Below are 24,731 nucleotides of genomic sequence, written 5' to 3' on the forward strand. Positions count from 1 at the left end.
CCCACTCCCCCGCCCTCACCTGCCCCCGCCGCTTCTCCCTCTCACTGCCTGACTTCTGCCTTCTTCACCGCCCTCCCCTCAGTGCTTCGCCCACCCTCCGCCCGCCCTCTCCCCAAGTTCCTTCCTACTTCGTGCGCCTTCCCCTCCTCCTCAAGCTGAGGGAAGCAGTCTGGGTGACAGGGCGCCTTGTTATGAGAGGGAAAGTTTGGAAGCCGCCAGTGTGGGGTGGGAGCGATGGTGAGTCTGGGGAGGATACCTGCAGGTTGGAGGGGCTTCCCCTCCTATCGGAGGATAGGCTCTCTTGGAGATATCGGAGAACAGGCTCTCTTGGAGTCAGTGGGATAGGAGATTCTGAATCTCTTTGCCTTAGGCTTGAGGGAAAATCAGGAGCTTCTCAGGATCCTGGGAAAAGACTGAGCTGTGATCCTCACCTTTTAAAACCCGAATGAACTAGATCAGCGATTGTCTGATGGAGCAGGCATGGGGGGAGTTCTGCTGGTACCACCCCAGCGGGCAGTTGGGCAATTGCCTGGTGACCTGTGGGGCAATCTGTACTTTTTATATCATCTTCCTGGGTAGGGAACGACAGGAGCCAGACACTCTGGGAAACTTCCTAGTGGCCTAGCATTATGGGAATGTGCCCATACTCCTGGTTGAAGTCTTCAATTCCGAATGGACGGAGGCCTTGCCCTTCATATGCCTAAGAATTGTGCTAGACTTTCTTGGTCCCAGGGAGCTGAGGTTCTGACCCTCTGGTCCCTAGGGACTGGGCTTGGAAAGGATGGTTGTAGACTAAGCCAGCGGATCCCCGAGGTCTTTATAGGCGCTTGCCTCACATTGTTAAGGATTTTTCTCTTGAGAGGATGTAAGGATCTTTCTCTTGAGAGGGTGCTGGGCTGTGGTGCTCTTCAGAGTTGGGCAGACTCCTGATAGTCGCATCTCTCTACTTTGCGTTGCAGGTGTGGGCTAAGCTGGTGGCCCCGGCTTTAGACTGGACCCCACAATGTTTGCAGAGATGTTCAGGTAGCTGTGGTGATACGGCAGAGGACTCCTCATTCTCCCTCCCAGCTCTCTGAGGGGTTCCCCTTGCTCCTCTGGGGCTTTCCCTGAGTTTTCTTGGGTCTCCCCACAACCTTTGCCTTCCTGGAGTCCTCCCTCAGGTACCTCGCCCAGTTTAATCCTCCTAGTGCCTACATGGATGTCTGTGTTATCAGGCACGCGGGAGCTGATTACACACAATGAATGGGGGCAATGAGAGCAGTGGAGCAGACAGAGCTGGGGGCCCTGTGGCCACATCTGTCCCCATCGGCTGGCAGCGCTGTGTGCGAGAGGGTGCTGTGCTCTACATCAGGTACGGATCTTCCCAGGTCCCCAAGCTCTGCCACTCCAGTTGCCCGGGTTTTCTTTCTTCCGCTTCTCCTCTCAGCTCAGCTCTCTGGTACCCGATTGCTCTCCTCTCTTCCCCTTCCTTCCTCAGCCTTTTTGCTTTCTGTAGCTCTTGGCCTTTGAATCCATTCTCCCTCTTTCTGTGTCTTCCCACATTCCTTACCCTCTGTTCTTCTAGGAGGATCTGTAACTTAAGCACTGTGCTTTAGGAGTATTGCCTGATTCACTGCCAGCTAACCCCATGTCCTCTGACCCTGTCCTCTTCCAGTCCAAGTGGCACAGAGCTGTCTTCCTTGGAGCAAACCCGGAGCTACCTCCTCAGCGATGGGACCTGCAAGTGCGGTCTGGAGTGTCCACTTAATGTCCCCAAGGTCAGAGTGGTGAGGGGTGCCTGAGAGTACAGAGATAAGCTAAAAGTCTTAATGCAAATCACTGACTGAGGTAGCCCTTTCCACATTCCAGCCCCTCAGGGTCCCTGTCCTTGCTTTCCACCTTACAGGTTTTCAACTTTGACCCTTTGGCCCCGGTGACCCTGGGTGGGGCTGGGGTGGGGCCAGCATCAGAGGAGGACATGACCAAGCTGTGCAACCACCGGCGGAAAGCTGTTGCTATGGCAACTCTGTACCGCAGCATGGAGACCACCTGCTCACACTCTTCTCCTGGTGAGTCTTCTGCCACTTTACAGAAGACGGAGGAAAACCTAAGGGCTTGGAAGGCTGGTGGTGGGAGTTCCATGAGAGGGAGCAAAGAGAAAGGGGAGTGGGTGGGGAGCTACGTGGTGAGAGGAGGGCACAGGGAGGTTGGGAACTTGTGGGAGATGGGACTAATGAAGACAAAAGAAAGTTTTTGGAAGGGGAGCCACAGGCTGACCCTTCATTTTTCATTTATTGCAGGAGAGGGAGCGAGCCCCCAAATGTTCCACACTGTGTCCCCAGGGCCCCCCTCTGCCCGCCCTCCCTGTCGAGTTCCTCCTACAACTCCACTTAATGGGGGTCCTGGCTCCCTTCCCCCAGAACCATCCTCAGCTTCCCAGGCTTTCCCCACTCTAGCAGGCCCTGGGGGGCTTTTCCCACCAAGGCTTCCTGATCCAGTCCCTTCTGGGGGCAGTAGCAGCCCCCGTTTCCTCCCAAGGGGCAATGCCCCCTCTCCAGCCCCACCTCCTCCACCTGCTATCAGCCTCAATGCTCCCTCATACAACTGGGGAGCTGCCCTCAGATCCAGCCTGGTGCCCTCTGACCTGGGCTCTCCTCCGGCCCCTCATGCCTCCTCCTCACCACCTTCAGACCCTCCTCTCTTCCACTGTAGTGATGCCTTAACACCCCCTCCCCTGCCCCCGAGCAATAATCTTCCCGCCCACCCTGGTCCTGCCACTCAGCCACCAGTGTCTTCAGCCACTATGCACCTGCCCCTGGTCTTGGGGCCCCTGGGAGGGGCCCCCACGGTGGAGGGGCCTGGGGCACCCCCCTTCCTTGCTAGCAGCCTACTCTCTGCAGCGGCCAAGGCACAGCATCCCCCACTACCCCCTCCCAGCACTTTACAGGGCCGAAGGCCCCGTGCCCCGGTGCCCTCAGCTTCCCACTCCTCATCACTTCGTCCCTCTCAGCGTCGTCCCCGCAGACCCCCTACTGTATTTCGATTGCTAGAAGGGAGAGGCCCTCAAACCCCTAGACGGAGCCGTCCTCGGGCCCCTGCTCCTGTCCCCCAACCCTTTTCTCTCCCAGAGCCATCCCAACCAATTCTCCCTTCTGTGCTGTCCCTGCTGGGACTCCCCACCCCTGGCCCTTCCCACTCTGATGGAAGCTTTAACCTTTTGGGGTCAGATGCACACCTTCCTCCTCCCCCAACCCTCTCCTCAGGGAGCCCTCCCCAGCCCAGGCACCCTATCCAGTCCTCCCTGCCTGGGACCACCAGTGGCAGCCTCAGCAGTGTGCCAGGTATGTGAGTGTTGTGGAGTCCTTCCTCATCCTGGATGGAAAGAGGCAGCCAAGGCATTTAGGGGAATGTTCAGAGAGCTCTTTGAGGGTTTTCTGGGTTGGGGGCAGGGAGGTTGGCTTCTTTGGATGCTGGGAGAAAGGGCCTCCCTTGAGCTGAATTTCTCTCCTCTTTTACAGGTGCCCCTGCCCCACCAGCTGCCTCCAAAGCCCCGGTAGTCCCCAGCCCTGTGCTTCAAAGCCCATCCGAAGGGCTGGGGATGGGGGCGGGCCCGGCCTGCCCTCTGCCTCCCCTGGCTGGTGGAGAGGCTTTCCCTTTCCCCAGCCCAGAGCAGGGCCTGGCACTGAGTGGAGCTGGCTTCCCTGGGATGCTTGGGGCCTTGCCTCTCCCTCTGAGTCTGGGGCAGCCTCCACCTTCTCCATTGCTCAACCACAGTTTATTTGGTGTGCTGGCTGGGGGAGGAGGACAGCCTCCTCCTGAGCCCCTGCTACCCCCACCAGGAGGACCTGGTCCTCCCCTAGCCCCAGGAGAGCCTGAAGGGCCTTCGCTTTTGGTGGCTTCCTTGCTTCCTCCACCACCCTCAGACCTTCTTCCACCTCCTTCAGCACCTCCCAGCAACCTCCTTGCCTCTTTCCTGCCCCTGTTGGCTCTGGGCCCCACAGCTGGGGATGGGGAGGGATCTGCAGAGGGAGCCGGGGGTCCAAGTGGGGAGCCATTTTCAGGCTTGGGAGACCTGTCGCCCCTACTTTTCCCCCCACTTTCAGCCCCCCCTACCCTCATAGCTTTAAATTCTGCGCTGCTGGCTGCCAGCCTGGATCCCCCCTCGGGGACACCCCCCCAGGTGAGGATGGGGGTGAGTAGCTGGGACAGAACACAACGTAGAATGAGAGATGGGAGCTGGGAATCAAAAGCTTTCAGTTTCATTCCTGAGCTCTTCCTTGGGGCCTTTGGGGAGGCCTTAGTTCTTGGCTGGGGGTAGGATGACTACAAGAATTGGGTCTGTATTTAATAAGCATGGCTTATCTCACTTGAGGCTTCAGTCAGATAGTGGATGTGAAAGCACTATAAATCTGTTGAGTATTTTACACACGTGTTAGAATCATTCTTTTTTCTTAGCCCTGTGTCCTGAGTGCCCCCCAACCTGGACCACCTACCTCCAGTGTCACCACGGCAACTACTGACCCGGGAGCCTCCTCTCTGGGCAAGGCCCCCTCCAACTCAGGGAGACCCCCCCAACTCCTTAGCCCTCTGCTGGGTGCCAGCCTGCTGGGTAAGTCTGAGGGAGTGTGAATTCACACTCTTGGTGTGAAAAAGCAGCCGTAAAACTTGGGGAGTAGTGGCTGAATAAATTGGGGAAGAAAGTCTTTGGCCACTGGGTAAAGCCTAAAGAGAATAGTAGGGTCTGCTCAGCCTAATTGGTTTGCCTAGGGAGAGACCCCTGACTATAATTTCTCAACAGGTGACCTGTCTTCGCTGACCAGCAGCCCTGGAGCCCTCCCCGGCCTGTTGCAGCCTCCTGGCCCTCTTCTCTCTGGCCAGTTGGGGCTGCAGCTCCTCCCTGGGGGGGGAGCTCCTCCACCCCTCTCAGAGGCTTCTAGTCCCCTAGCCTGCCTGCTACAGAGTCTCCAGGTGAGGGTGTGGGCATGTGTTTGTCAGGGAGATAATTTTTTCTCAAACTGGAAATTTAGGGCTTTCTGAGTTATAGCAGAAGAGGGACCGTATTTGGGATTGACTGAGAACTTATTTTTTGCCAGCAGATCCCTCCAGAGCAGCCAGAAGCCCCCTGTCTACCCCCTGAGAGCCCCGCCTCAGCCCTCGAACCAGAGCCTGCCCGGCCTCCCCTCAGTGCCTTAGCCCCACCCCACGGTTCTCCCGACCCCCCAGTCCCTGAGCTGCTCACTGGGAGGGGGTCAGGGAAACGGGGCCGGAGGGGAGGAGGGGGACTTAGGGGCATTAATGGTGAGGCCAGGCCAGCCCGGGGCCGAAAGCCTGGCAGCCGGCGGGAGCCTGGCCGACTGGCCCTCAAATGGGGGACACGTGGTGGCTTCAATGGACAAATGGAAAGGTCCCCAAGAAGAACCCACCATTGGCAGCATAATGGGGAGCTGGCTGAAGGGGGTGCTGAGCCCAAGGATCCACCCCCTCCTGGGCCCCATTCTGAGGACCTTAAGGTGAGTGCAGAGTGCTGGCAGTCTGGGCTCAGGGGCTCTGAGGAAAGGCTGGGGCTGTGGTACCTTTTTCGAAATTTCCCACACACACAGTCCATCTTTTCTCAGGTGCCCCCGGGAGTAGTCAGAAAGTCTCGTCGTGGCCGTAGGAGAAAATACAAGTGAGTGATGGGCCTACTATAGTGCTGGCCTTTGCCTACTACTTTTTGGTTTGGACAGTTCTAATGTCCAAATAGTGGCTTGGTTTTCAAAAGGGCAGATACTTATTTGAATATGAGTAAGGATATTATGCCTTTACTATCCAAATGTAAAAAGTTTCCCACCCAAACTTCTGAAATTCACCTGGTGCTTGGGAGCTGTTGCTGATCATCTGTGCCCCTTATTGCAGCCCTACGCGGAACAGCAATAGCTCCCGCCAGGACATTACCTTGGAACCCAGCCCTACAGCCCGAGTAAGTGTGTGTTTGGGTGGGTGGGTGTATGGGTAGGGTGTAAGCGATGAGGCAACAGGAGTAAAGGAGGGTTAGAGGGAGTGGGGAGAAAAGACGACTTCCTGATACCTAGCAATTGACCACTTCTTTCAACTTCTCCTCTGGTATTAGGCGGCTGTCCCTCTGCCTCCCCGGGCCCGCCCTGGCCGTCCTGCCAAAAACAAGAGGAGGAAACTGGCCCCATAGCAGCCATACCTGGAGCTGGATCTAACCCTGATTGGGGAGAGCTGAGTGCTGAGCCTTGGGAGCCCCTGCCAGCCACCTGCACCTGTGGACAGTGGGTGGGGGCACTACTCCCCACTCAGAGCACAAATGCAACTCCTTCCCTACAATCCCATCCTGAGCCATTGCAGGGGGCAGGGAAGTTCACCCCCTCCCCCCCAAGCCATGTCACTGAAAAGGCCTGGGGGGGGATGGTATATGGCCCTTTCCCCACCAGGCGCTAAGGGGAACACCCCCTTCCCCAGGTCTTTTATTTGTTTAAGTTATTTTTGCACAAATGACTCTTTTATATTTAATTCGATTTCATTGCCTCCCTTCTTAAAGCCAACAGGCTCAGTTTACAAACCTGTGAGCTACTGTTGGCTGCTGCCCTCCTTCCCAGTGAAAGGTACAAAGCAATAAGCATCATGCATCCTCCCCTTACCCCTCCAACACCCCTCTGCCTCTGGCTCAGGTTGCTCAAAGCACAGATCCCCTCTTACCCCTGTCCCCAGGTTTGAAACACATAGCCTCATTTCAAGGTGTAGCCAGGTTCCCCCCACTTTCCTCTGGGATATAAAAAAGGGGGTAAGGGGGCAAAGAGAGCCCTCTGGGCCTCTCCTCCCATACACACTACACTGCCCCTTCTCCCCCCATCAAAACGCTCAGAGACGTTGTGATGATGCGACTGAGGATTATGCAACGTGGTCCAACCGGAGCGGCCAGCATGACCAGCTGTCCAGGGGCTGCCTCCTGCCTTTTCTTTTGTAAAGACAAGACCCTTGGGAGTTTTAATTCTGTTTTGTACTTGCCCTATGGGGCCTCCACTGCTTTTCTATGGGAGACACTCTTAATTTAACAGATGAGAATATTTTGAACCTCTGGCTCTGGCTCTGTACTCATTTTTTATTTAGTTCTTTGGTAAGAACAGGTTACAATTTAAATCCATCTGTTGTAGTATAGAGTGGCTTAGACTGCCTGTTATGATGAATGCCTATGTCCTAGTGCTGCTTCCTCCCCAGGAAACACAGCAGAGGCCACACAGAGTACAACAGCATTTAATGGTCAGAAACAGTTGTACAGTATTAGAGTCAGCCACAGAAGCTGTGTTGGAGGACAAGACCCAATCCTTCCCCACACCAGGCAAAGCAATATTGGACATGAGCTGGCATGTGGCTGGGCCCACGTCCTTATCCCCCAGGCCTGAGGGGAGACCACCTTCTAATAACCAACCCCTAGCTACCACTCTATTCATCAGGGGAGGGGTGTAAACCCCACATGCAAGAAGAACCCTTGCCCCCAGTGTCAAATGGGATGGGGATGCTAGAGTTATAGTAAAGGGGAAACCCTATGTAAGCTGTTAACAGTTCACAGGGGTAGGGATTACCCCTGTTCTCCAGCTCCCAAATGTGCTCACTTTCCCAGCTTCTTCATCCGTTCATCAATGCTGGCAAAGTTCCCCTCAACTGTGGCCAGGTTTTCACGCATGGTTGTCTGCACCTACAAAGTGGTAGAGAGGTTTTACTCTTTGTCAGGTCCAGATGCTTAACTGCTACAAAGTGGTAGAGAGGTTTTACTCTTTGTCAGGTCCAGATGCTTAACTGGATGAGGACCTGAAGGAATTCTCTGAGAGAAGACAAGAAATGGAAGCAGTTTGTGGGCCACAGAGGGGGGATGTCTATAGCACCAATTTTCAAGCTACCCTTAAGAGTACCACAGACCAAGCTCTAGGTGTGCCAAGCAGACAGGACTCTTGAGAATTCCCATCCTGACTTCAACCAGAACAGTTTTTAAAAATCTGTTTTATGCAATGAGAGCTAAATAAGATTTTGTTGAAATGAGCGTTTCACTAGTTCAAAATGTTAGAAAACTGCTCTGGAGGAAGAGGATGTTATTCTAAGTCCTTATATATTTTTTCATTTATCTCAGTGATCCTGTGATTGATGCTGGTCTCTCGACTTTAATGCTCCTTTCAGCACTGAGAATAGTGCCTCCAACAGAAATTGTGGACTTGCGGCCAGGTGCAGTGGCTCACACCTGTAATCCCAGCACTTTGGGAGGCCGAGGCGGGTGGATCACTTGAGGTCAGGAGTTTGAGACCACCCTGGACAACATGGTGAAACCCCATCTCTACTAAAAAAACACAAAAATTAGGTGTGGTGGCGTGTGCCTGTAATCCCAGCTACTCAATAGGCTGAGTCAGGAGAATCGCTTGAGCCTGGGAGGTGGAGGCTGCAGTGAGCTGAAATCACGCCACTGCACTCCAGCCTGGGCAACAGAGCGAAACTCTTATCTTAAAAATAAAAAATAAAATAATAAAAAGAAATTGTGGACTTGCTGTGTGCCAGGCATTACTAAAAGAATGAAGGAACTAGGTGAGGCTCATTGTCCAGGGTCAGAAAGGAAGCAACAGAACCAGATTAAGGCCTGACTTCTAACTTCAAAGCCCAGATTCCTTCCAGTGTACTGTGCTTATCAGGGAGAGTAAAGCTGAGACGACAGAGGGAAAGAGTGGGGTTTTATAAGAAAACATGTTCACTAGCCCCTAACAATTTGCCTATATTATTTCACCTCATCTACATAACTCTGAGGGAGGTATAATTTCCCAAATGGAAAGATGGAGGTTCATAGGTTAAATAAGTTGTCGAAGGGCCTTCACATTGAAAACAGGATGGAGACTCCAGACCAACCCCCTGCCACAACACCATGCTACAAAATAGGCTACAGCAGAACCCTATAACACTAGAGAACCTAGTTTGTACATGCTAGAAAAAGGAGGCAGATCAACAAAGGGGCACACACCTGGGTCAAGAGGGTGGTATTGTCCTTCAGGGAATTAGCAATCATCTGCTGGGTGGTATCCAAGTGTGTCAGGAGCTGACCAAACTGCATGGCTATAAAAGTAAGAAAAGTATGGTTGAGACTAGAATCCAAGACGAAGGAGGGGACCAAAAGTTGCCCATTTTTCAACTTCTCTTAGCACTCCTCGCAGCTGGCCTCCCACCTTGCTCGTGCAGCTGCTTGATGGTGACAAGTCTCTGCACCAGCTCAGGGAGGGTGGAGGCAATGGGGCTCCAGCGCTGTATAGTTTCATATAGCTGGTGCACCTGAAGGGACACAATAGGGCCCACAGGGGATGACTGAGGCAGCCAGGTCAGTAAGCACAGGCTGCTACTTCACCATAGTGGGGAAAAGGATCAAGTGGGCAGAGGGAAGCACTGCCCTGACATTGCCAGCTGATAAGAGCTTATGAAGATGGGGACCTGAGGAGTCAGTGTGTTCTCATGCTTTGACACTGCTACTCGGAGAACCTGAGGGAGTGGGAAGGAGATGGGAAAGGTGTCTTCCTGACCTTGCTTTGTGTATCTGCATCTTCCACAGAGGCTTTATGCTTGGCAATCTCGTTCACCTTTCCCAGGACACTCTGAAAACACAGATTTTAAGGTTGATAGGGCATCCAGGGCTTCCAAAGTCCCAAGCTATCCATAATTTAATTTTCCCTCCATTTAATACCTGTAGCCGAGCCTCTACTTGATCCAAAACTGCAAGGTCCAGGGCGCTCACCTTTGCTTGCAACAGCTCTACAGTCTCCTGGGTATGAGAGTTGGGACAAGCATCATGAAGAGGAAAGGATCAGACTAGGAAGAGGCCTCCCATATTCCACTAAATTAATACATAGCTACAAACTCAAAAATAATCCTCAAAGCAAACCCAATCCCAATTATCCCCTCTGTAATCCAAACACTCCAGTTTCTTCCAAACTCACCATGAGACAGGCTCCCTGTAGACCTGCAGAAAGGGGATTCTGGTGGGAAAGGGAGGGAAAAAGTCAGTGGTCCTTGTATCTCCATGATTATCATCTTCTCCCATCTTTCCTGGTTCTAGCTGGGAACCCACTAGCTGATCCCTGTAACTGAAGCCCTTTGATGACTCCTCCCAGGCTTATGTGGAATGTCGTAGACCTTAAGGCCTAGAGTTGCAGGATCTAAGGCTCAGATTATGTACAGGAGAACACCTGACCTGAGCATCCTGATCACAACGTACAGCTGCCTCCAGCTCTGTCAGGCGCTTTTCAAGTTCTGCGACCTAGTGGGAGGAAGGAGGTGAGATTTGCCGTCTGCTTCCCTGCTGCTGCAGTGGGAGGAATACGATCCTGTTCTACTCTGCATGCCACTTGCCACCCCAAGGAACTCCTTTCCCTGGACACATACCTAGCCACAATCTTAAAATCTTAACCGAAGGTAGATGGGCAAGGGAAACATAGAGAATGAGGCCAGGTAAAGCGGCTCACGCCTGTAACCCCACCACTTTGGGAGGCCGAGGTGGGCGGATCACGAGGTCAGGAGATGGAGACCATCCTGGCTAACACGGTGAAACCCCATCTCCACTAAAAATACAAAAAATTAACCCAGCGTGGTGGTGGGCGCCTGTAGTCCCAGCTACTCGGGAGGCTGAGGCAGGAGAATGGTGTGAACCCAGGAGGCGGAGCTTGCAGTGAGCTGAGATAGCACCACTGCACACCAGTCTGGGCAACAGAGCAAGACTGTGTCTCGGGGAAAAAAAAAAAAAAAGAAAGAAAAGAAAGAAACATACAGAATGAGGAATCAGAAGAGGAATCAAGAGGAATCAGAGGAATCAGAAGCCTTCCCAGCACTCTCTCCTTGGAGAGAGACAGGAAAATCTCTAGGGCCACGTCTCCCCTTGGCTTCCCAACCAACGCTGTATCCACACTTACTTTGGCAGCTTGAGAGAACTTGTCCTGCTCAGGCCGAGAGTGTAGTTCATAAGTGACAAGGCTGCTATCTAGGGGAATCCCAGTGGTTTTTCCCCCTGAGCCACCTTTGCTGTTCTTCGTTGCTTCCAGCTGCAGCAGTAGGCGTCTAGTTAGGAGACCGAGTAATAATATCATGACTGGAAGGAGGAGGGTCAGTCACTCTCCCTCACTTTTGGCTCATAATCAGCATTAAGAAACATCTAGGCCACTTCTCTGCCACTTAGCACCCCTGTCAGTAGCTGGCTGAGTCCATCCACAACCCCAATCAGCAATGATTTTTCAACAAAGTAGGGTACCCACTTAGCCAGGGCGCCATCAGGGTCGGTAAGGTTGATTGCAGCATCTGGTCCCAGCAGCTTCTCCAGGTGGGAAGCAACCAGCTGCTGCTTCAGGGCTGCCAGCTGTTTAGCCAGCACCACAGGGGTCAGCTTCTCCTCTGTGGCTGACTCCTTCACTGTCGTCTAGTGTGAAAAAAGGTAGAATCGGGGGATGGCAAGAATGAATCAAAAAGCAAAAAACCAGGTCAAGCCCTTTACAGGTAGTTGTAGCTGGAGGTCACTGGGATGGTTTTTAGCGTGACAGACTGCCCACCTGTATGTTGCACTGCATACAGATGGATGCATATTTCTAAACTCTGGAAACCTTAGCCCCTTTATCAATGAGCTTAAGGAATCTTTCTATCTTTCTTTTGTTTTTCGAGATGGAGTATTGCTCTGTCGCCCAGGTTGGAGTGCAGTGGCATGATCTCAGCTCACGGAAACCTCCGCCTCCTGAGTTCAAGCAATTCTCCTGCCTTAGCCTCCCGAGTAGCTGGGACTACAGGCATGTGCCGCCACGCCTGGCTAATTTTTTGTATTTTTTAGTACAGATGGGGTTTCATCATGTTGGCCTGGCTGGTCTTGAATTCCTGACCTCAGGTGATCTGCCTGCCTTGGCCTCCCAAAGTGGCAGGATTACAGGCGTGACCACCGTGCCCGGCCAGGCAGGGAATCTTTCTCTTCTTGCTTGAGGTCTTCCTCTACTGTGTAAGTCACAACAGAGAGGGGAGAAGAGAGTTTGTAGTTACCTTGATTTTTTCAACTTCAGTTGTCAGCTCTTGGACCTCATGCAGTAGGCGCTGGTACTTTTGCTGGGGTGTCTCCTTCACTCCCAGACCCTCTCCAAGCTAGAGAGCAAGCACAGAGGGTAATGTTATACATCTCATTATAGGGAGCCTCAAGAATTCATCCACACCCTGGGCCTAAGTCATAAAGGTATCATATCCAATTGAGAATCCGCAACACCCTAGTACCAGAGAACTGAGGATAGCCAGAGGGCTGGAGGCTCTCCAGAACAAACAGCAGTGGGGCAGAGGTTCCCTGGCTGCATCCTGCTGCTTCCTCAGGAACAGAGGAGAAACAGAATTCCACCTGTATCCCTTGATCTCCCTACTACATGTCTGCTAGATAGGGTCACTACACCATTCCCATCAACACACACACACAACAAACCATCTCATATTCTCCAGATTCATATCCTGTCCTCTTGGTTTTTCCAATACGATCTGAGAAATCTGCCAAGAAAAGAAGATGGAACTGAAGACCTGATCTAGGCCCAAGGCAGTCGTGGTCTTAGGTGACAGTCCGGGCTTCCATAAAAGATCTCCATGAGGGACCCCTTCCCCTGAGCACAAGTCACTAAGACCTTAGGACAGGAAACCACTTCTCATGCTTACCCTCCAGTCTTCCCCCCACCCAACTTCCAGTCCAGTCTCACCAAGTCCCTTTGTCCCCACTCTCTTGTCCTTGAACTTGTCATAGGCAGCATTAGGATTGACAATGATGTGTTCCACACTTGTGCTTGTCAGCTCCTCCTGCAAGAACAGGGAGTTTAGGACATAGACAGACTCATTCCCACTCTAGAACTTACTCTATCCCACAAAATCCCCAAACCATTAGGTGACTGGGCCCTACTTGTCCAAGGGGAAAGAAGGGTGGCTCTATTCCAAGGTGCATACCCAGGCTCAACCTAGGAAACTGAAGCTTCCTGGTAAATTTGGAGCCTCAGTTGTATAAATATTAACACCCTCATTCAACTGGGAACAGAGGGAGAATAACCTCCCCACCCTCTCTGTACATAAGCCTTCCCATCCCCCCACCCTACCCCTCCCAGTTGTCTGGCACACACCATGCACTCAAGGCAAGAAACCAACCTGACCTCTTTTAACCTCCCCCTCCCAAAAGTAAATCTCCTTGCCCGCTGAGCAAGTTCATTTTAATGCTAACCTCCTATCCTTGCTAGAAGGAAAGAGGAGGGAAGGCAGATAATCAAGCCACTAACCCTGAGTGTGAATGTTAGGACTTTAAACCTGCTGAAGGTAAGACACAAGCTCTTAGTACAAAAAGAAGGCCAACAGAGGGCCTGACCAGAAGCCTGATTTCAGGCTGCCATGAGGCCAGCAAATTCAGGGATAGGGAGAAGGGGCAAGGGCTTACTGGATTATCTTTATGGGACATCTCAGAAGCAACTAACATAGGCAATATCTGCTTGCCAAGAGTATCCATGGGCAAGAGCCACATGTAAGCTCTGAAATGGAGACAGCCCAGCATCTCTTCAGAGATGCTGCAGCACCTGATTTTTCTCCCTGACTCCTCTGCCGTGCTTTCAGCACTGAAGTTCTTCCAAAAACAGGGGACACAGTAGGTGGTAAAAGAGACTTCACCCTAGAAACTGAAGCAGAGAGGTTCCCTCCTTACTAGGTATCTACATGCTGTTCAGATTCCAGTGACAACAGCAAGACTGCACCAAGCACTCCTGACTGCATGTCCCTTTTTCAATTGTCAGAAGCCTGACAGCTCCCAACAGAGTACTGATGGAAGAAGAAGGGAGACCCAGGAGTCCTTTTCTGTTGGGGATGACATTTCCACCATCTACAGGAGGAAGGCAAAATGAACCTTCCTTCTTTCACCTAGAACAATGGTTCTCACCCCAGGCTGCATGTTAGAATCACTTAGAAATTTTTTTTTTTTTTTTAAGAGACAGCCAGGCAATGGCGGCTCAAGCCTGTCTGTAGTCCCAGCACTTTGGGAGGCCGAGGCGGGTGGATCATTCGGAATTCGGGTCCAAGTGATCCACCCGCCTTGGCTTCCCAAAGTTCGGCCAAGGCGGGTGGATCTCAGGAGTTCAAGACCAGCCTGGGCAACAGAGGGAAATCCCATCTCTATAAAAAATATAAAATAGCTGGGTATTGTGGCACATGCCTGTGGACCCAGCTACTCAGGAGGCTGAGGTGGAAGGGTCACTTGAGCCTGGCAGGTGGAGGTTGCAGTAAGCAGAGATCATGCCACTGCACTCCAGCCTGGGCAACAGAGTGAGACCCTGTCTCAAAAAAAAAAAAAAGAAAAAGAGAGAGAAAAGAAAAAAAAAAAAAGAAAAAGGCCTGGGCCCACTTCTAGAGATTCTAATCTGGGGTAGGGCCAGATGTCCAGGTGATTCTAACCTACAGCCAGGACTGAGAACCTCTGCCTCTGTGTAGGTATGTGGGGAGAGGGTGTGAGGGGGACATGGTGGGACATCATTGAGAAAGAAAAGCAGATAGAAGGAAGCTCCTTCCTTCATTTCTGCTCTATTAGTCAGAGCAGGAATCTGTGTGGGTGGCAGCTTTAAAAATAAGGGAAGAAGGGGGAAAGGACAAATTATCAACTTTGATCTTTACCTCTTCCTCAGGGAATTACTGGGCAAAGGGGCACAAGCTATAGATCAAGGGAAAAAAAAGGACTCAATGTCCCATATGCCAGTGCCCAGGGGAAGAGACATTTGAGTCCCAAATGATTATCTCTTTAACCTGTTCTGAAATGTTACGGCCAGAACACCCACTCATCTAATAGCTGTGTGGTCTCTGGCCTCTTATCAAATGAGAAGAGCTCAGGCTAAGGATAGACAACCATCTTCTCGAAGTTCATACTCAGGAACATGCCACTTCTCCCTGTGAAAGCCCCAATCCAGGCCAATCCCACCCATCCTCTTTTGTTTAATCCTCTTAAAAAAGAGGAATGGGAGGCATAACCTACAGACCCAGGAAAAAAATCATAGCTACCATTTGTTAAGCCCTTATTATGGGCGGGCACTATGCAGATGGGAGCCTACTTTCTTATTTATGTTCCTAAGTAGTGAAAGCAGGGAGTAAAAGAGGGTCAACACACAGACGGTGAGTCTCAGAGGTTCTGGACAGTCACAGGGACAGACAGCATTTTCATTCCTGCTGTGGGAGAGTGTCCTGGGCCAGTTGGGCTACCTGGCGCTGGCATCCTCTGGAGCCTCTCCAAGGCTGTGGCCTAGGGGCACACTCTAGTCCTCCAGTAGCACCTACTCCAGCAGTATCTTGAAGATCTGGGGCATGAGTTGGGGGCAGTATAATTACAGTGACTTGTGAGATAGGAAAAGGCTGTGTGTGGGACTGAATAGAGGAACGAAAGATTTAGTAGAATCTAAAGGACAGAGAAACAACTGCTCATCATAGCACACCCCGTTAAAAAGCAGATGAAAGGTCAGGCTTCTTACCAGCTCCTTGTGGTTTCCCCAGAGGTGAGAAAATCAAAAGAGTTAAAAGGAAAGGGAGTGGGGGAATGGGGATGAGGGAGGGAAAAAAAAGACAAAATTGTTATTAGCAAATTGTCACATGCACTACATGACAGTCTTCAAACACACTGCACCACAGGGCCCCAGGGGAGCCTAGTGAAATTTAGGGGCCAAGAAATTTCAGCTGGGGTCACCATATACCCCAAGAGAAAGAACAGCATGAGACCCTTTTCCCTCTGGTGGTGAGGATGTCATGAAGCGTTGCCATTAACAGCAGCAGTTTAGGATCATCTGAAAACTAGGAGTTAGATGTTACAAGCCAGTGGCATGGAATAGGAAACTGGGGAGAGAAGGCTGAGGTGGCGGGGAAGCTATTAGAAATGGCAGAAGATGAAGCAGAAGTTAAAGAGATTCTTAGGACTTGTAGCTGATAGAGGGTCAATGATTCTCAGGAGAGGAGTTCCCCTTCTTAGTTCATGGCCCTTGTCTTCCTATCTCTTGGTTTCTCTAGCTGTGAAAAATCAGACATTTGGATGGCAGAATCAGTCGCAATGAGAGCGATCAGGTAGGAAGTCTGATAAGACTTTAGGTGAGACAGAACAAAATATGTCAGGTACAGATGGTGAGTTTAAGGAATGATGAAGTACCTAAGTATAGATCCATTCTCATTTCCTCCTGCAAGGGAAGAGGCAGGGCTGCTCCTGGTCCCTCACGCAGCCTGGCACGTTTGCCTCCACCTTGAGTGGCTGATAACTCACCCCGCAGCTCCGAGGGATCCAGAGCAATTCTGCCATGATGGGTCCAGGGGACATTAAGATTCACAGCTACCAGCGCATGTGCAGAACATGTTTCTTCAACCCTCTGTTCACAAGATTCACAGGGGTTGGAGGGTAGACAAGGGGGAAGAGTGAGAGTATTTCCAAGAGGCCTTATTTGAGTTTGGGCAACATAGATAAGGCTCCCACTTCGAGGCAAGGCTGGTTTAGAACTGCCAGGAGGGGATATCCAGTGGTATGCCCTGCCTTTCTAGGAGCTCTGCTGATGGGCAGATGGAAGTGTGGAAGGTTGAGGATGGTGTGTGCATGTGAAAAAACATGGTGGGATTAAAAACAAGTGCTTCCTTTCACCAGTATTTCATCCAGATACCTCTGACCCATAACCTCTCTGTTCCCTAGATGATGCTAGGGTCCCAGCCAAGATTCCTCTTTCCGCCAGGCACAGTGTTTCACGTCTGTAATCGCAGCACTTTGGGAGGGCGAGGCGGGTGGATCACTTGAGGTCAGGAGTTTGAGACCAGCCTGGCCACCGCGGTGAAACCCCATCTCTACTAAAAATACAAAATTAGCCAGGCGTGGTGGTGGGCGCCTATAATCCCAGCTACTCGAGAGGCTAAGACAGGAGAATCATGTGAACCCGGGAGGTGGAGGTTGCAGTTGAACCCAGGAGGCGGAGGTTGTAGTGAGCCGAGATCATGCCACTGCACTCCAGCCTGGGCAACAGAGTGAGACTCTGTCTCAAAAAAAAAAAAGATTACTCTTTCAGTTCAGGGTAGAGGTGGCTCCAGGTCCTGTCCTGTGGTCGAGGCTGGGATGTCTCTGCATAGAGTGGGCATAAGCACCCATAGCTGCACACATGCAAACACAAAGGAGAAGTACACACACTATACCTTTCTCTGATTTGTCCCACCAAGCTAAAACCAGCTTGGGAGAAACTCAAGGAGAAAGAGAAGACAATGGGCCATAAGCTCAAGTTCAAACCAAGTGGACTGGGCAGAATAGGGAGGACAGAAAATCAAAGAAAAGGAAAAGTAGTTTGCAGATAGTATATACCACCTCCAGCTCTGTCCTATGGGTGGGTTGAAGGATGATGAGATTTTAGGCATGATTCCTGCATAACCTGCAGTAGTACTAGTCACCTTGATTGGAAGATTTCAAGTGCCCTGACCCCGGGTGCCAGCTTACCTAGTATGTGACTCCCAGTCTCTTTCACTAACAGACTCCCAGACCCCCCAGGGCTGTTTGGCTAAGTAGCTATGCCTCAGAGGGCAAGATCTGAGGTTCTAAATCAGACAGGGAAAGTGGCCACTGCTATTCTCTGAGCCTATTCAGGCTATACACCAACACTGCAGCCAGGGTACTTCAAAATCATGATGACAAGGAAGATGGACAGAGCTGTAGAGTAAAACTGTCCGGGATGGATCAATATATTGCTGACCATCCATCCATCCATTGCGAAAGGAGGGGTGCAGAAACAGAAAGACTCACAAAAGCACAAATAATCCAAGTTATTATCTTACAATTGCATATAAACCTCCTTCTGATCCCATTTACATTTCTCTGAAGACCTAGCATAGGGGAATATTAAAATGAGTTTTTCCCAGAGATAATCCACATACAGCCAAGAACTGAGGACTGTGGATGTCATCCCTTTTGTTCTCTATCCTTGTCTAGCATAGCTAAAAGTCGTTCCATAAAAAATATCTTCATTTGATCTTAGTCTGAGGAGGAGAAAGGCAACTCTTTTCTAACTCCAGCCCCTAAATGCCTCATGTTCAAAAGCATTTATAGCCTCCATGCTTCTATCCCATCCTCCATTGGACAGTTTTACTCTGCAGACCTCACAAGGGGAAGAGACAATGATTCATGGATCATAGCTGTTTCTAACCCTTGATTAATGATCTTTAAACATAAGGCCATCAGGACCCTCAGTGACCCAGCCAGGGACTCACTGGAATTTAAAACGATTAGCTACAACAATAGCACAGTGGCAGAGCATTGCATGCGAGATGGCAGATGAAAAAAACATGCAGAGAAGAAGCATTGAATGGTCTTACTTGTGCAAACTAGTGTCCAGGCAAGGTGGTGAGGAGGGAGGATGGGGGAAGCATTAGGAAAAACTCAGGTAAGTTCAAGTGTGCCAACAGTCAATGAACACAATCAAGCATACTCCAGGATCTTCTAAACTGTAAGGAAGAGACCTACTGTTTCTCATCTCAGGAGTGTCCAGTAATATCTACCTTTTGGAGAAATGAAGCCTCTGCCAGGGCCACCTCAAACTATGGCTAGGTCATTTTTTCCCCTTTTACTGGGGGTAGTTACGCCATAAAGAGAGAAGCTAAATTGTTTCTAATGAGATTTTTCTTAATTTACTTCTCTTATTGCAGCAGTTCAAAAGCCATTAGCAGAAAGCCTTACCGACCCAAGGCAGGCGGTGGGCCCGGGGGTTAGGGTGGGGGTGTGTGTGGGTGGAATTCTATTTGGGAATTAGTTTTCCAAACATTTTAAGAAAAATCTCCAAGCAAGCCTATTGCCCCAATTAACCTGGCAGTGTCTGAAGTGCAAAGAGATCTTCTCAGATTGAGGAGGAAAGGGCTACAGCCTGCGCCCTTTCCTGGTCCATTCCTGTTCTAGAAGATTTTACTTCCTGATAAAATTGTTTTAAAGGGATAGTAGAAAAATCAGGATTGGCCAGGCACAGTTGGCTCACGCTTGTAATTCCAGCACTCTGGGAGGCCGAGGTGGGTGGATCACCTGAGGTCAGGGGTTCCAGACCAGTCAGCCAACATGGTGAAACCCTGTCTCTACTAAAAACACAAAAAAATTGCCGGTGTGGTGATGGACACCTGTAATTCCAGCTACTCGGGAGGCTGAGGCAGGAGAATCTCTTGAACTCGGGAGGTGGAGGTTGCAGTGAGCCAAGATCACACCATTGCACTCCAGCCTGGGCAAAAAGAGTGAAATTCCATCTCAAAAAAAAAAAAAAAAAAAATTCAGGATCATCTGTAGCAAACTTTAAATCTTTTATGCTTTCCTCCCCCATCCTCCCCACTATGGGAATCGGAAAATGTTTATGTTTAAGTTAAATTAGCAATTTAAATCTTTAAGGGATGTCTAAGGACATTTTTCCTTCAGTAGCCCAATTTCTTCCACAGTAGAGGAATCTGAGGAAGAAAGTTATGGAGCAGTGGGGTCGACACAACTTGACTATTCCTTCAGACAGAAATCTGGAGACCTGGCTGGCATGGTAGCTTACACCTGTAATCCCAGCACTTTGGGAGGCCAAAATGGCTGGATCACTTGAGGCCAGGAGTTTGAGACCAGCATGGCCAACATGGTGAAATCCCATCTCTACTAAAAATACAAAAAGTTAGCCAGATGTGGTGGCGCATGTCTGTAATTCCAGCTACTCGAGAGGCTGAGGCAGGAGAATTGCTTGAACTGGGGAGGCAAAGGTTGCAGTGAGCCAAGATTGTGCCACTGCCCTCTGGCCTGGGGGAAAGAGTGAGACTCTGTCTCAAAAAATAGAAAGAAATCTGGAGACCCCCTGAAAGGTTCCATAAGAGGCTGTCCATATTGGTTGTCTCTAGGGAAGAGAACTAAGTGGTGGTAGGCAGGGGTGGGAGGCAGATTTTTCACTACTTAGCCTTGAATCCTCTGTTCCCTGTGACCTACTTTAAAAACTGAGAAAATTAAAGTTGAAAATAATCTGAAGATTAAGGCAGAGAATGCTGTTGTCAGGGGTTAAGAAAGTGACTGAGGCTGGACACGGTGGCTTACGCCTGTAATCCCAGCACTTTGGGAGGCCAATGCAGGCGGATCACGAGGTCAGCAGATCGAGACCATCCTGGCTAACACGGTGAAACCCCATCTCTACTAAAAATACAAAAAAATTAGCCAGGCATGGTGGTGGGCATCTGTAGTCCCAGCTACTTGGGAGGCTGAAGCAGGAGAATGGCGTGAACCCGGGAGGTGGAGCTTGCAGTGAGCCAAGATCACACCACCGCATTCCACCCTGGCGACAGAGCGAGACTCCGTCTCAAAAAAACACACAAAAAAAGAAGGTGACTGAAAATCTCATGGTTCAGCCACAAGACAGGTCATGTGCACTGTCATTCATACTAGGTCTTGGGCAGGTAGGCAGGAAACAGACAGGCTGCTGCTGAGATCCCAGGCCTCATGGACATGACATTTCTAGATTATCTAAGCATACAATTCACTGCTCCTCAAATTGCATATTTACGTCAGTATTAAAAGCAGCGGCAGAGCCATTACTCAGCTGACTTCCCGAAAGCTGCAAGCCCCACAGGGACATGCTGGGGCCAGAGACATTAGCTGACATCAGGAAACATCTTGGCTCTTAGGGCTCCTGAAGCGGCTGAAGGTCTGCCCACCCCATTCCTCCCTAGTGACAGAGTCACTTAGCTGAGCCTTAGGTGACAGAAACAATTCGACTCTTCTTCTATTTGCCATTCAGCTCATATGCACTTCTATACTGGCACCCTGGGCAATGTGCCACAGGAAATGAACACTCACGGTATCCTCTCCTCATCAGCCACCCCACTAGATGCTACTAAAATAGGCTGTTCAGGCTCTGGGGGAGAAACAGCCACTCAGAGCTGCACAATCAGGTTCTTCCACACCTGGAATGGGTGTCATCTCCTTTTTACTAAGAGATATCCCAGTATCTTCAAACAGGAATGACAATATATTTTTTTTTGTTTAGAAAGGGGATTACTGTGAAACTACCTGTTTGTATCACAGTCAGCGACAAAAGGAAAGAGTTCTACTCATTATCTCACCATGAAGGGCAGAAGCCTAAGCCTAAGTTGAATAGTCTGAACTGTGGTAGTGCAGTAAAGTTCTCAGCATACAGCTGTCCCTTAGCAACTGTGGGAGACTGGTTGCAGGACCTCCCTTGATACTAAGCATATGTTCACATCTTCTGTATAAATTGGCATAGTATCTGCATATAGCCTACACATATCCTCTTGTATACTTTAAATCATCTCTAGATTACTTAAAATACCTAGTACAATGTAAATGCTATGTAAATAGTTGTTATATTGTGTTTTTAAATTTTGTATTCTTTTTTTTTTTATACTTTAAGTTCTAGGGTACATGTGCACAACATGCAGGTTTGTTACATATATATATATATATACATGTGCCATGTTGGTGTGCTGCACCCATTAACTCATCATTTACATTAGGTATATCTCCTAATGCTTTCCCTTCCCCTTCCCCCCTCCCCACAATAGGACCCAGTGTGTGATGCTTCCTTTCCTGTGTCCAAGTGATCTCATTGTATTCTTTTTATTGTTGTAATGTTTTTTTTTTGAGACAGAGTCTTGCTGTTGCCCAGGCTGGGGTGCAGTGGCGCAATCTCGGCTCACTGCAACCTCTACCTCCCGGGTTCAAGCAATTCTCCTGCCTCAGCCTCCCTAGTAGCTGGGACTGTAAGTGTTCGCCACCACACCTTGCTAATTTTTGTATTTTTTAGTAGAGACATGGTCTCAAACTCCTGACCTCAAATGATCCACCTGCCTTAGCCTCTCAAAGTGCTGGGATTATAGGTATGAGCCACTGCATCGGGCCTATTTTTTATTTTTAAAAAATATTTCCCATTCGTGGTTGGTTGAATCCATGGGTTTAGAACCCATAAACACAGAGAACCAACTGTACACACTCCTATTCTGTGAGGACAGAGGCAGCTTCCTATAAGATGCCTCTTGGAGTGACAGGTGCACACCCAGGTTCTTGAGCAACATCATCATCTGCATTATCTCCAAGATACTCAAGCTTGGGGGATAGATTGGCATGCCAGCAAATACGGAAGCCACAAGGACCACACCACTGGGAGAAGGGACAGAGAAGGTGTTTCCCACAATGTAAGAACCACTTCCACATGGGGGAGTCAAGTAAGAAATAAGTGAGTACGCCAAGCCATACATTGTAAGCCAGCAGTCAGCATTCCCCAGAACTAACAAGCCCCACAGACAATAGCCACAGGACTTACAGACAAGCAAACTGAGCCTGCATATTGCAATGACTCTTGGACACACCTTTACTGAGAACTCACATCACCAATGTGATCCCAGCGCAGCTCTCTTCAGAAATAATAGAACCTAAAACACATCCTATAAACACACCCCTTGGCACTTAAACAGAGTTTTTACTATGTTGATTTCCATTCACTCAATTTTGTTGTTGTTTTTTTTCCTTCTATACGTTTCCTATATGTATCCTAATTCCCCATTAGTCTGGGGCTCATTGGGGGCAGTGACATTTCTTCCTCTGCATTGCACAAAAAAAAAAAAAAAAAAAAAAACCCACAGAATGAACACATTCAATAAACCATGCTAAGTGTTTCCCCTCATAGTTAAAATGTGTCGGCACCTAATTACTCCATCCTCAGAGTTCTCAGATCTAAAAATGCAACCACAATCTCACCTCTGCTGATATGAAATTCTTCCTCAAATTTGTTTTACTCTAAAATCTCGGAATCACTTTCTTAATTCCTTGCCCAGTGGATACTGGGTATTCATATTTTAAAAGTATTTCTCTATATTTCAAAGTCTAGTTCTTGGTAGCAGTTTATTACAAGTGCCCAGGCTTCATGATTCATTTCCATGGGTTAGAACCCAGGGGCCTAAGTCACTAGCCCCAAATCTGTTTTGAGATATTTCAATTTTATTTAAAAGGTCCAAGGATCAGGGCTTTGCAAACAGATGTTGTTAGCTGTAATTCCACTGACATGACTCTCCCTCCTGCCGTTGCTCATTGGTGGCTGCAAGCCCAGCAAGGTCTTTTCAAGTCCTGCAACCTATATACCACCCAGGCTGGGGTTGGCATACCCGCTTATTGCTGTAGTTCCCCAGAGAAAGGGAAGGACCTGTCTAGGGGAGAAAGGTCAGAGTTCGGAGGAATCTGTGGCAGCACACATTCTTACCGCATCAAACTCCGCTTGATCATCCTCAGGCAGGTCGCTGGTTTCATAAACATCTGGCTCATTCCTGGCCTGCAGGTAGAAGCAGTGACCACCCAACCTCACTATCCAGCATCGCAACACCCCTTACTCCACTCCATTTAAATAAGCTAACGGAGAAGGCAGGGTGTGATGCCAGGGTTCTGTCCTTTCTCCTCCACCTGCCCCGTGAGTCAACAGTATGTCAATTCCCATGTCTCAAGGGGTAGGGATGACAGCGGAGACAACTGGGACCTGACAGTAAACGGTGAGTGTAAGTGATAGCAACGATGTTACCCTAAATCTAGAAGCGGGCAGGTCCTTGGCAATCACTACTGCCGAAGAAGGTGAGGGCTATCCTCCAATTAGGCCCTGTACACCACTACCCTGGCACAAGGATTGAGAGTGACTCAGGACCTTAGTACTCAAGGTCCTGTGTCCCAACCCGCACCTTGAGAAGCAGGCAGGGCAGCACAAAAGGTACACGCCAGGATTGTCATGGGAGTGGGAGGTGGGGGAGGGCACAGGTTCCCCCAAGGATAGAGCTCCCCATCTGGCACAAGAGGGTTCTGCCATGGTAACCTTTTCCTTGTCAGGAGGAAGGTAATCGCTAAGTGGTCTAGTGTGTGTGTCTGGGGTAGGGATGTGGGGGTCTTATGGAGAGATTTGGCGGGGGCATGGGCGGCGCTGACACGGATGGTGGAAACACCCGGGCACAAGCGGTCAGTACCCGGAGTCGATTTCTGGGCCGAGCTACCGGCGACTGCCGTAAAGGGGGCCTGGTGAGCCGTTCGGCGGCCCGGCCCAGTCGGGTCAGAAGAGTTCGGGGAGTGCTGCGGCCGGTCGGAGAACGAGCGGCGGGAGCCCTTGGACGGAAGATGGGCTGCAGGCGGGAGGGGTCGCGGGCTGGTTTCTGTTGGGGGTCCTTGGGAGGTCGGGGGCGCGGTCCTGGGAAGCCGGGGCCGGCCTTGTACTCACAATGCCGGGAAGGTCGGCGTATTTAGGGTCCGCCATGGCGGCGGCGAGACGGGGCTGGGGGACCGTTGCCTCGGAGGAGCCGGGGCCGGTGTTCGGATAGGGGAGAGGCTGGGTTCGGGTCCCGGGCTAAGGCGGCGGCAAAGGGAGCGGCAGATGAGCAGGAAGTCTCGCGACAGCAGTAGCACAGCAGAAGGGTAAAGCAAAAGTCGCGAGAACAGACCCGCTGCCACACCCCTGGAGAGGCCGGGACTGGGGAGAACGAGGCCAGGGAATGAGGTAATGGCCAAAGGACGCCGCCAAGGATTGTGGGATGTGTAGTTTTGGTGTACCGGAGCTTGGGCGGGGAGCGACAATAACGAACCTTGGGGAGCTATTTCAGCAAGTCAATGAAAGAACATTTATAATTCCTGTTTTGGGCTCCCAGGAATAAAATGACTAGATTAAATCATACAGCTAGTCATAAGTGACACAGCCAGGGTTTCAAAAACAACAAGTTTGCTT

At 50.3% G+C, this 24,731-nt stretch overlaps 2 protein-coding genes across 4 annotated transcripts; one reads left to right on the top strand and one right to left on the bottom strand.

Moving 5' to 3' along the window:
• On the top strand, nt 1-7,062 carry MBD6 (methyl-CpG binding domain protein 6). The gene is made up of 13 exons (XM_011988573.1): nt 1-237; nt 960-1,023; nt 1,215-1,351; nt 1,655-1,757; nt 1,886-2,048; nt 3,243-3,320; nt 3,498-4,159; nt 4,435-4,588; nt 4,778-4,947; nt 5,073-5,489; nt 5,595-5,647; nt 5,875-5,938; nt 6,089-7,062. The coding sequence occupies exons 3-13, from the start codon at nt 1,239-1,241 to the stop codon at nt 6,161-6,163; spliced, it is 2,052 nt and encodes a 683-aa protein (XP_011843963.1). The 5' UTR covers nt 1-237; nt 960-1,023; nt 1,215-1,238; the 3' UTR covers nt 6,164-7,062.
• A 2-nt stretch (nt 7,063-7,064) lies between these two features.
• DCTN2 (dynactin 2 (p50)) lies at nt 7,065-24,535 on the bottom strand. 3 transcript variants are annotated; one of them, XM_011988574.1, is made up of 16 exons: nt 24,231-24,535; nt 23,238-23,306; nt 18,343-18,351; nt 15,492-15,497; nt 12,708-12,804; nt 12,443-12,504; nt 12,019-12,117; nt 11,253-11,413; nt 10,914-11,058; nt 10,199-10,264; nt 9,945-9,983; nt 9,692-9,769; nt 9,531-9,602; nt 9,183-9,285; nt 8,981-9,072; nt 7,065-7,678 (listed from the first exon to the last, which is right to left on the bottom strand). In XM_011988574.1, exons 1-16 carry the CDS (start codon nt 24,264-24,266, stop codon nt 7,592-7,594), a joined length of 1,221 nt encoding a protein of 406 aa, XP_011843964.1. In that variant the 5' UTR covers nt 24,267-24,535; the 3' UTR covers nt 7,065-7,591. The 3 variants fall into 3 exon arrangements, with proteins under 3 accessions (XP_011843964.1, XP_011843965.1, XP_011843966.1); XM_011988575.1 differs by lacking the exon at nt 18,343-18,351; XM_011988576.1 differs by lacking the exons at nt 15,492-15,497; nt 18,343-18,351.
• Between the last annotated feature and the right edge of the window lie 196 nt (nt 24,536-24,731).

This window comes from Mandrillus leucophaeus, unplaced genomic scaffold (assembly GCF_000951045.1).
Source record: "Mandrillus leucophaeus isolate KB7577 unplaced genomic scaffold, Mleu.le_1.0 Scaffold332, whole genome shotgun sequence".
Lineage (NCBI taxonomy): Eukaryota > Metazoa > Chordata > Mammalia > Primates > Cercopithecidae > Mandrillus > Mandrillus leucophaeus.